Source organism: Acanthochromis polyacanthus, chromosome 2 (genome assembly GCF_021347895.1).
Source record: "Acanthochromis polyacanthus isolate Apoly-LR-REF ecotype Palm Island chromosome 2, KAUST_Apoly_ChrSc, whole genome shotgun sequence".
Classification (NCBI taxonomy): domain Eukaryota; kingdom Metazoa; phylum Chordata; class Actinopteri; family Pomacentridae; genus Acanthochromis; species Acanthochromis polyacanthus.
Genome location: NC_067114.1, coordinates 48070322 through 48081977, shown reverse-complemented (window position 1 = coordinate 48081977; position 11656 = coordinate 48070322). Strand labels below are relative to the sequence as shown.

At 47.8% G+C, this 11656-nt stretch overlaps 1 protein-coding gene across 1 annotated transcript in view; it reads left to right on the top strand.

The window, feature by feature from the left end:
• Positions 1 to 9944, top strand: part of LOC110962952 (isocitrate dehydrogenase [NAD] subunit alpha, mitochondrial-like) — a 10479-nt gene extending 535 nt beyond the window's left edge. Inside the window, exons 2-11 of the mRNA XM_022211076.2 lie at positions 857 to 916; positions 2859 to 2942; positions 3073 to 3187; positions 3254 to 3441; positions 6945 to 7078; positions 7339 to 7441; positions 8185 to 8249; positions 8329 to 8413; positions 8543 to 8695; positions 9451 to 9944. Coding sequence (XP_022066768.1) covers positions 857 to 916; positions 2859 to 2942; positions 3073 to 3187; positions 3254 to 3441; positions 6945 to 7078; positions 7339 to 7441; positions 8185 to 8249; positions 8329 to 8413; positions 8543 to 8695; positions 9451 to 9534 — 1071 coding nt within the window. The 3' untranslated portion in view covers positions 9535 to 9944. The remainder of the gene's footprint in view (positions 1 to 856; positions 917 to 2858; positions 2943 to 3072; positions 3188 to 3253; positions 3442 to 6944; positions 7079 to 7338; positions 7442 to 8184; positions 8250 to 8328; positions 8414 to 8542; positions 8696 to 9450) is intronic.
• The last annotated feature ends 1712 nt before the right edge of the window (positions 9945 to 11656 follow it).

Below are 11656 nucleotides of genomic sequence, written 5' to 3'. Positions count from 1 at the left end.
GCTATTTTAAGACCAACCTGTCTTCCAGGTAAACCCCGCTGGTTGGAGTAATCAAGAATATTTATAATAATTACTATATTTATAGTCAGTTGAAGAGTTTAGATAGAAGATGAGCGTCTTCAGGTAAATTCGGCTTGAATTAAATCCAGTTAATAGTTAAAATTTGTCAGTTCAGAGAAGCTAAAATTAACCAAACTTTGGTTATAATTACAGTAATTTAAGATCAGCTTACTGTTTAAGTCAAAGTCTTGGATTGTAGTAATTATCTGAGACTTTGAAAAACAAGCTGAGATTCCTCAAGGAAATCTGAAATTAAATCAGCAGTCCTTGTATAATCTCAGACTGGACCTTCCAGAACCAAACCCTGTTTAAAAGTCCAACTATTTAAGATTAATGTAAGGTTTTGTTTAAATCAGCACCATGTAGTAAACTCTTTAAAAGCTTTAGGATAAGATGAGTGTCTTCATGTGAATTGAACCCACCGTACAGCTGATAGTGGCAGACTACACTGGTTTAAACGTCCAATAAATCAGGAAATAAAACCACAGCTTCAGTCAGCAGGAGGAAAAACATTCACACATCATCTTATATTTTTTAGAATAATTTGCTTTACTTTCTCATAAATAGTTTAAGTAGATGAACACAAAGACTAAAGACACTGGAATCAGATAAAGAAGCTGATTCTGGTTTTACTGGTTTCTTTAGAACAATGAATGAAATAGAGACGAACAGTTTAAACAGATTCAGTGTTTGATGTGGATTTAACTTCCTATCCTGGTTAACGTTGTGTTAAAGCAGCACCAGCGGTGTTGTGTTTCTGTCTTTGTGTTGTTGTGACCTTGAGTTTCTCCTCCAGCTGACCCTAGGAGGCGCCGTGAGGAGACCAGCTCTGTCCTCAGCTTCCTTTTCCAGAGGGGTGAGTAGTTCAGGGACCGACACGACTCAGTAACACACTCAGTAACACACACTCAGTAACACACACTCAGTAACACACACTCAGTAACACACTCAGTAACACACACTCAGTAACACACTACAGATAGAATCTTTTATTGTAATTCCTCTCATGGTCTTTTCATGAACAGGCTGACACTAAATGCTGCTCATAGAACACAGAACATCCTCCTCCCTACAGCTCTGCACCAGAACATTAGTTCACTGGACCCTCACTAGCACCTGGTGGTTCACACCATGTCTTATGAACACATTTAAAATGAGCATTAAAAGAGTAAAGAGTAAATAAAACGCACAGTGAACATAAACACTCCGTACGTAAGGAGCAGCGGTCCTCTAATGATGGATGCTGTGTGTAGATCTCCTCCAGGAACAGAAGAGGTCCTCCAGTAGTTTATCTGGAGGTCTTTATAGTCCTGTGTCCTGCTACTACCAACCCAGAATGTGGAGCTGGGGTGTCTTCAGTGGCGTCCCTCTAAGACGTGATGTGGTGAGGTGTAGGGAGTCCTGCTTTCCTGAGTCTCCAGAGGGAGTGGAGATGTTTAGATGGAGGACAGGTCATCAGTGAGGTGTTCTCCCAGGAGCTTACTGCTGCTAACTGCTACATGGTGGCTCCATTCATAGAGAGTTAAAACCAGTCACCATGTCTTTAGTTTTGTCCACATGGATGGTGAGATTGTGGGATCTGCTCCGCCCTGTGATCTGCTCCACCTGCATCCTGTAGGACTCTTCTTCTGATGAAACCAACTCCATGAACTCAGCAATGTGATGATGAACTAACACAGAGTCACTGAGGCTATCTGCTAGAAATACTGACATTTAAAACAGTACAACTAAATGTCTGTCCCCCCGTCTGTCCCCCCGTCTGTCCCCCCGTCTGTCCCCCCGTCTGTCCCCCCGTCTGTCCCCCCGTCTGTCCCCCCGTCTGTCCCCCCGTCTGTCCCCCGTCTGTCCCCCCGTCTGTCCCCCCGTCTGTCTGTCCTCCTGTCCCCCTGTCTGTCCCCCTGTCTGTCCCCCTGTCTGTCCCCCTGTCTGTCCCCCTGTCTGTCCCCCTGTCCCGTCCCCCTGTCCCGTCCCCCTGTCCCGTCCCCCTGTCCCGTCCCCCTGTCCCGTCCCCCTGTCTGTCCCCCTGTCCCGTCCCCCTGTCCCGTCCCCCTGTCTGTCTGTCCCCCTGTCCCGTCCCCCTGTCTGTCCCCCTGTCTGTCTGTCCCCCTGTCTGTCTGTCCCCCTGTCTGTCCCCCTGTCTGTCTGTCCCCTGTCTGTCTGTCCCCCTGTCTGTCCCCCTGTCTGTCCCCCTGTCTGTCCCCCTGTCTGTCCCCCTGTCTGTCCCCCCGTCTGTCTGTCCTCCTGTCCCCCTGTCTGTCCCCCTGTCTGTCCCCCTGTCCCGTCCCCTGTCCCGTCCCCCTGTCCCGTCCCCCTGTCTGTCCCCCTGTCTGTCCCCCTGTCTGTCCCCCTGTCCCGTCCCCCTGTCCCGTCCCCCTGTCCCGTCCCCCTGTCCCGTCCCCCTGTCCCGTCCCCCTGTCCCGTCCCCCTGTCCCGTCCCCCTGTCCCGTCCCCCTGTCCCGTCCCCCTGTCCCGTCCCCCTGTCCCGTCCCCCTGTCCCGTCCCCCTGTCTGTCCCCCTGTCTGTCCCCCTGTCTGTCCCCCTGTCTGTCCCCCTGTCCCGTCCCCCTGTCCCGTCCCCCTGTCCCGTCCCCTGTCCCGTCCCCCTGTCTGTCCCCCTGTCCCGTCCCCCTGTCCCGTCCCCCTGTCCCGTCCCCCTGTCCCGTCCCCCTGTCCCATCCCCCTGTCTGTCCCCCTGTCTGTCCCCCCGTCTGTCTGTCCCCCTGTCCCGTCCCCCTGTCTGTTCCCCTGTCTGTCTGTCTGTCTGTCTGTCCTCCTGTCTCTGTCCTCCTGTCCATCCAGATGCAGACGGTGACTCTCATTCCTGGTGATGGAATCGGTCCAGAGATCTCCACAGCGGTCATGAAGATCTTTGAAGCAGCCAAAGTGAGTGAAGCAGATCTGGAAGCTGAATGTTTAGACTGAACGTTTGCCGTCGGACTGAATTTTTTCTTTTAGATTGGACATTTACCATGGATATTGTCCTTCAGACTAACGGACCATCTCGTCCCTGCAGGCTCCCATCAGGTGGGAGGAGAGGAATGTGACAGCCATCAAAGGTCCCGGTGGTCGGTGGATGATTCCTCCTGATGCCAAGGAGTCCATGGACCGCAGTAAGATCGGACTGAAAGGTGAGCAGGGTTCTGGTAAACCCAGTGGTGATATGGGAGCCATCAGCTGATCAGTCTCCTCCTCAGGACCCCTGAAGACACCCATCGCTGCCGGACACCCCTCCATGAACCTGCTGCTCAGGAAGACCTTCGACCTGTACGCCAACGTCAGGCCCTGCATCTCCATCGAGGGCTACAAGACGCCCTACACCGACGTCAACCTGGTCACCATCCGGGAGAACACCGAGGGCGAGTACAGCGGCATCGAGCACGTGGTGAGTGGACCGCACACGGAACGGAGGTCTGACAGGTAGTCTGGAGGTCCATGGACCATGAGCTGCAGAGTCCATCACAAATACTCAGTTTATTGATCAGTGAGGGGCAGGAAGCAGCAGCCAACTGTCTGATCAGATCGATCGATTATTTCAGCTCTGATGATCATTTAAAGATCAGGCTGGTGTTAAACTCTGAAACTGCAGATCAAGAGAGTCTGTTACCTGTAGCTGCTGAGTCCAGGTCTTCTGTCCTCGGTTAGTGTAACTACGTAACCGAGACAGCGAGCTAAACATCGAAATGGTTCCAGCAATGAAAGGACACGTTGTTGTCGTCTTTGTCTTTACTGAAGACCAGACTTCTTTGTGAAACTGTAACATACAGAACAAGGAAAAATACATACGCGCTCTTACATACACAGGTCATAATAATTACCTGTGACAAACATCACTTATCTCAGGTGTAACATGATGCTAGGCTAACGTCGGCTTTGGTTTAGCAGCTAACGGCTAACAATATTAGCTCACCTCCATGCAGCGCTAATGCGAGGGAAATACGCTGCTAAAAATCCTAAAACAACATAACACTGCATTGTGACATATAGACTTACAGATTATGATTTTCCAAGGCTCCAAACGATAATGGATGAAGAGAGAGGTGGATCAACATGTTTTCCCTCCTGTGCTGGATTCAATGCCACCACCATTCATTTAGCCGCTGCTTACGACCCCGGCCACTAGGCGGCACTGTTGTTACACACAGCCACGTATACAGCCAAAGCTACAACTTACACCATGATGATAGTGACAGCGACACCTGCTGGTAGAAAGTATAGAACCCATTTTACTGCAGGTGAACTTGCATTATATCAGATGTACTGCTTTACTCCTGAATGAGTGACAGAACACCAGGTGTGTCACTGATGAGTCCAGGTGTGTCACTGATGAGTCCAGGTGTGTTACCTGACGGTGTTCCTGCCTCCTCACCTGTTTCCTGCAGGTCAGCTAGCAGCTGCAGGACTGATCCTGTCCATCTCCGGTAAGAAGGAGGAAGCAGCGCAGAGTCGTATTCACAGACTGAAAACTAGAACTGAGTCCTGTTCTGTTCATTCAGGGGCGGCATGGCTCAGTGGGTAGAGTGGCCGTCTTGTAACTGGAAGGTTGCCGGTTCGATCCTCGGCCCGTCGTGCTCATGTCGAGGTGTCCCTGAGCAAGACACCGAACCCCTAATTACTCCTGGTGGGTCGTGGTTAGCACCTTGCATGGCAGCTTCCACCATCAGTGTGTGAATGTGACATATCATGTAAAGCGCTTTGGATAAAAGCGCTATATAAATACAACCGTTTAGCATTTACCATTCTGAGAACTTTAACCATTTAGAACCTGAATCTGTTATCCAGACATCTGGTTGGGTTTGATCACTTTGTTTCCAGCTGATCAGATCCTTTATTGATCATTTTATTTGTTTCCTTCCTGGACTCTGATGAGGCCGATTCACTGTGAAGCTTTAAAGCTTTTTTTCTGCTGCAGCGAGGGCTCTGATGTGTCCAAAATATTTAAACTTTATCCACTAAATAAAGGATATTTAGGCAAAAATGGTCAAATAAATAATTTCAAATGATTTGAAACTTGTCCCAGATGACTCAAACTTTACAATGCTGGACCAGTTTTGAGTTTATTTAGGCAATTGTTTAATAACTTTGACCAAGTTTCTGTCTTTGTATTCTGCTGTGGATGTTTACATAAAGTCTGTTCCAGGTTCATTTCTGTTTTTCTGATGGGCCCCCGAAAGATCAAAAGATCTTTAAAACAAACTGCAGGGAGGCTGACCTCCTTTCCTTTCCACGCTAATGTCCATGCCAACGTCCACGCTAAGCTAATGTCCACGCTAGTGTCCGGACTAACGTCCATGCCAAGCTAACGCCCACATCCACGCAAAGCTAACGTCCACGCTAACGTCCAAGTTAACGTACATGCTAACATCTGGACTAACGTCCACGCTAAGCTAATATCCACGCTCACGTCCATGCTAACCTGACGTCCTAGCTAACGTCCATTCTAAACTAACATCCACTCTAATGTCCACGCTAAGCTAATGTCCACGTCCAAGCTAAGCTAACGTCCATGCTAATGTCCACGCTAAGTTAATGTACATGCTAACATCCGGACTAACCTCCACGCTAAGCTAATGTCCACACTCACGTCCACACTAACCTGACGTCCACGCTAATGTCCTAGCTAACGTCTGGACTAACATCCACGCTAAACTTGCATCCATGCTCACGTCCACGCTAATGTCTGGACTAATGTCCACGCTAAGCTAACGTCCAGACTATCCTTCATGCTGAAGTCCATGCTAACGTCCATGCTCACGTCCACAATATCGGCCACATTAACAGCCACGCTAGCGTCCGGACTAACGGCCACGCTAGCGTCCGGACTAACGGCCACGCTAGCGTCCGGACTAACGGCCACGCTAGCGTCCGGACTAACGGCCACGCTAGCGTCCGGACTAACGGCCACGCTAGCGTCCGGACTAACGGACTAACGGCCACGCTAGCGTCCGGACTAACGGCCACGCTAGCGTCCGGACTAACGGCCACGCTAGCGTCCGGACTAACGGCCACGCTAGCGTCCGGACTAACGGCCACGCTAGCGTCCGGACTAACGGCCACGCTAGCGTCCGGACTAACGAACGTGCTAAGGACCAGGCTAATGTCCACATTAAGCTAACAGACACACCAGGATGGAATGCAGCAGAATGAATCTTTAAATCCTCTCAGACTTGTGGAGATTTAAATCTCTGATCAACTGAGGTTGTTTTGTGAATACGACTGAACCACTGCAGCTTCCTGAAGCTCACCTGTTCACCTGCATGGTCCAGATGTGAATCAGTCTGTCCTCTGTCCAGATGTGGATCAGATCTGCAGCTGGCACTAGATCCAGTGTTTGTCTCACATCCTCCACAGTGAAGCTCCATCCTTCTCCTGTGTTCATGTTTCATAGATAAAGTGGATCAGAACCAGAACTTTGCTGCAGAACTGAACCCTCTGAACCCTGAAACCCAGCAGTGGGTCCAGATGTTGACTTCAGAAGTCAGAGAGGACACATGGAGATAGAGAAACATCTACAGGATGAGGGGATGGTAGGAGCTTCAGGAGAAATCAGCAGGAGGTTCAGGAAGACTTTCCCTGGAGCATCTTCCAGAACCTCCAGCTGGTTTCTCCTGAAGCTCCTACCATCACCAGGACCTGGATGACTGAGAACCTCCACAGAAGTATAAGGAGACATTAATTCAGTTTTAACATGTGAGGAGACATGATGCAGGCTGTTAGAGATCCATCCAGCATGGTGAAACATCTTATACAGCTGAGGAACAGAAGTCTGGTTTCCACGAAGCTGCAGGAGTTTATAAATGATCTGGACTGCTGGGGTTCAGAGGGTTGGAATGAAGGTTGCTGTAAGAGTCTGAAGCTCCTCATCTCTGATCTTCTCTTGTTGTGCAGATCGTGGACGGTGTGGTTCAGAGCATCAAGCTGATCACTGAGAACGCCAGCAGACGCATCGCAGAGTACGCCTTCGAATATGCCAGGAACAACCAGAGGAGCAGCGTAACAGCCGTCCACAAGGCCAACATCATGTGAGTTCTGCTGACAGGGAAGCTTCTCATGATTTCCTCCTCAGGATCTCCTCATGTTTTACTCATGATCTCCTCCTTCCTTGTCTCCTCACCTATGTTCCATGATCAATGTTCAGTAATTGGTATTGATGTAGGCTAATGTGTACATGAGCTCTCAGGTAAATCAGGTGTTTCCTTCCACATCTTTCCTTCCAGATATTTCCTTTGTTTGCTTTCAGGTGTTTCCAGGTGTTTTGAACCTCCTCCCTCTGTGTTTGCAGGCGGATGTCAGACGGTCTGTTTCTGAGGAAATGTCGTGAGGTGGCTGAGAACTACAAAGACGTGAAGTTCACTGAGATGTACCTGGACACCGTGTGCCTCAATGTGAGTCCTCTGAGTCATGAGTTCCTGAAACACCGTCTGTGTTCGTGGTTCTGTTTGGTGTCTCAGCTGGAAAACCAACTCCAGATCAGACGTCGGACTAAAAAGCTCATTTGATCTGAGAGTTGGAACGTCTGCTGGACTCTGGTCTGTCAGACCTCCTTAGATGATCCATCAGTCTGCTAGTTCTAACCAGGCGTAAACTAACCGTGACGTCACCCGTTGGTTTCAACGCCGAGAAAATGAAGCCCGGATTTTGCTACTTCCTGGTCGCCGTTTTGGATTTTTTTGAAGCCAGTGACGTAAAAAGCGTCATCAAACAGGCTGGACCGGAGAGCAACTAGGGGCAGGATCGGCTGAGGACTCTCTTATCCCGCCCACGTTTTACCGCAGAGGCTTCTGTTGCTGTCTATCAAGTATAGCCACGCCCCCTGGCTCCGCCAACTTTAACGATTTATTTAAAATTCAGTATTGATTTATTTTAAGATCGGCCACCTGATCTCTCATTTTGACCATGAAAACTAACAGGAAAAAAATCCTGAGCTGTAGAACATCAGTCTATCACATTTTATTTTTTCCATAAATGAATTGGGGTCTATGGAGCAAAAGCTTTTTGGAGCCAACCCTAGTGGACGGTGTGATATTGCAAGTTTTTGACACTTCTGGGTGGGCTTCAATTCTGGAGCCAGATGCTACGTCCATCTTTATATACAGTCTGTGGTTCTAACTCTCTGCTTTGTGTCCAGATGGTCCAGGATCCGACCCAGTTCGATGTCCTTGTCATGCCCAACCTGTACGGAGACATCCTCAGGTCAGATGCCGTCCATTTATCCACACCGGCCAATCAGAGGCTGAGCTGTGAGTTCTGAGGTCATGTGACTGTGTTTCAGTGATCTGTGTGCCGGACTGATTGGAGGACTTGGAGTGACGCCCAGCGGCAACATCGGCGCCAACGGAGTCGCTATCTTTGAATCGGTAGGTGTCTGCAGCAGATGTTCTGTTGGGTCTGTTTGCCTCTCAGATCCTCCAGAACCTGCTCTTCACTCATTCATCTCTGGGTCTTACAGCTAGTATCTCCAGTCACCAGAACCTGATGTGTTTCAGGTCCATGGTACCGCCCCAGACATCGCCGGCATGGACCTGGCCAACCCCACCGCCCTGCTGCTGAGCGCCGTCATGATGCTGCGTCACATGGGTCTCCATGACTACGGCAACAAGATCCAGACGGCCTGCTTCGACACCATCAGAGACAAGAAGGTGAGAACCTTTTGGACTTTCTGAACCCTGATTTGATCTGAGTTTTTTCAGAAGATGTCTTCGTTCATGAGTTCTTCTGGGTTTCCTTCATGTCCACAGATCACACTCAGAGGTTTGGTTCTGACTCAGTGATTTATGTGTCTTTGTTCTGAAGGAGAACCAAATAGTAAAGATCCATTGGAACCATCTGAGGGTGGAACGTAGACCTGCTGCTGCTCAGACCAGTTAGTCTTACAGAATGAAACACCTGCTGCAGTACCGCTCTCCTCCACCAGGAGGAGCCAGCATTCTACTGCAGGGGGAAACTCTAGTGTGTTGGTGTTTCTATCAGCCAATCAGAGCCGTTGTGGGCTGAGCTCCATGAAGCAGCTTCAGGGTTTCTGTAGAAACTTCTGTCATTAAAATCAAAAATCCACTGAAGACAAACGGATCAGAAAGTTCTGTTTTATTTAGTGAATTATTAGGTTTAACCTCAGATCAACTGTTCCATTGTGAGAGTGAACACCCAATCACAAAGCTTCCTGCTCTGAGCTCCGCCCACAACCACTCTGATTGGTTGGTAAAAACTCCAACAAGCTGAAGCATTTTTCATAACAGAATGAAGCAAAACTACTTATTTAACAACATGACGACAACATGAGCCACTCAGACTGAACCAGTGTTTGTAGAGAAACCATCACAGCGCCACCTGCTGAGTATTACTGATGGCATCACCATGGAAACGCTGTTGCTGACTGCAGCCTGCTGTGTTTCAGGTTCTCACCAAGGATCTGGGAGGAAACTCAAAGTGCTCAGAGTTTACAGCTGATATCTGCCGTCGTGTTCAGGATCTGGACTGAAGCTGCAGTTAGGAGGTCGCTGTGGAAGCCTCACCTGCCTCTCCTTCCTCACCTGCTGCCTGATCGTACCTGGCAGGCACCTGCAGCTTCTGTCAGAAGTACTTACTGTAAAGGGGGGGTGTTCTGTGTGTGAGGGTGGGCTTCTATTGAGGAGGCGGGGTTTCTATTGAGGAGGCGGGGCTTCTGCAGCTTGGTGTGTCGCTAACATTCACAGCAAACGTACGCACAATGAAGTCTCCTGACCAAGAATGAATCTGCGGGGCGTCGCTGGAACATCTCAGCTCTGCTCGTCTTACATATTTGCTATTTTTTTTAACGGTAGTTGCTGCATCTGTTATTTATTATTTCTACTTTTGTTACTGCTGTCTTCACCTCCAGATCCAGAAATATAGAACGTTCTACCAACAGCACCTCGGCTCTGCTCTGTCTGAATGTTTCACACTGATCACAGCAACATCCGGGTTTTTGACAGCATGTCAAAGCTACAGGAGGAGTTCAGCTGCAGGAAACACGATGAAGATCAGAGTTTAAACATGAGATTTACAGTTACTGATAAATACCAGGACTCAGACTGCAGCTTTACTCCTTCAGGATCCAGAAGTTTAGATGATGTGATGCAGAAGGTCCATGAACCTGATCCTGAACTTGTTTCTGCTCCACAGTAATACAGCGTGACTTTAATAGATGTAAAATATTTAATTATTCATTAGAAATAAAAATGACAGAAACATGAATAAACAGTATAGCCTGTAATAAAGTTCATTTCATTATTAATAATTATTACAGCGTTCTGTGGAACATAAAGAGTTAATGTTGTTTCCAGGAAACATGAAGATTCATTATGGGATGGACCGACCACACCCAGGTACTCCTGATCATCATGATCATTGTTACTGATAATACTTAATAAGATTCATTCTTATTTTTTGTCCATTTATTTTTATTTATTACTATTATTTATTATTGTTTATGATCATTATTTTATTATTGTCATGATTGTTTATTGTTATTTATTTGTTCTTATTATTTATTACTGTTTTTATCATTTTATTATTCTATGAGTCAGTTTTTGTAGTTTTTCCTCTATTTTAAATCCCTCCAACCCGCCTCTCCCTTCTTGCTCGTGACGTCACGCGTTTCCGGGTCACGTGAAGCTGCTGGAGGACAAACCGGAAACACTGCTGCTGTACTTTCAAAATAGAAGCTCAGAATTCAGTCCCACTTCCAGAAATGGAACTACAAACTTTAGAAGACTGAAATCTGAATCTTGAAGTTTAAAGAATTCCGAGCAGAACCGGAATGAAGCAGCAGCTGTTGAAGTGTTTGGAGATAAAGAGATTTAATGTCAGAGAGGTTTAAAAAAACACTTGATCTTCAAAAGTAAATGTTCCGTTTTCTCCCTGAGTTTGAGCAACATGAGCACTTTATTTCCTCTGTTTCTACACATTTACAGACAAATCAGGTTAAAAGTTCAACAATAATCAGTTTAGTTCTGAGAGATTTAAACTCTTGTTCTCGGGTCCGTGTGGTTCACGGTGGCCCCCGTGGCTCCTGCGGTTTGGGGTGGGGGGGCACCCTGTTAGCTTGGCCCTGCATTGCCGTGATGGCTGTTCTGGGCTTTGGGCTCCTTCACACTTGCATGTTTTATCAGGTCTCTCCAGCTCCTGTCGAGTTCCACTGAAGAGCAGTGATGGGACCAGGATGTGCTGAAACTGAGTCTCTACACTAAACTCATTCTCTCTTTCTCTAGTATCTTCTTCTGGCCTATTCTGTTCTATACTGTCAGGACATCCACTACTATGGTGTTCAGTACTGTTTGGTTGTTTATTTGTTTGCTTGTTTGTTTTTTCTTTGTTTTTGTTGTTGTTTTGTTTTATTGATGGGTAATTAACAGTTGGGAATAACACAACACCTGACACTCTTCAGATGTAATAGCACCGCTTGCTAGTCCCTGTCCCTGTCCGTTCTGTCTCATCCTGTCCTCCCTTTGTTTCCCTGCACATCACTGAGGTGTAGCACTGCCCTCCCTGGCTTTTATTAGGGAATTCTAATAAAGAATATCAGCTGTGCTTTCAGGGAGGACCGGTGATGGTCACATGCATGCACTAAATAATAAGATATT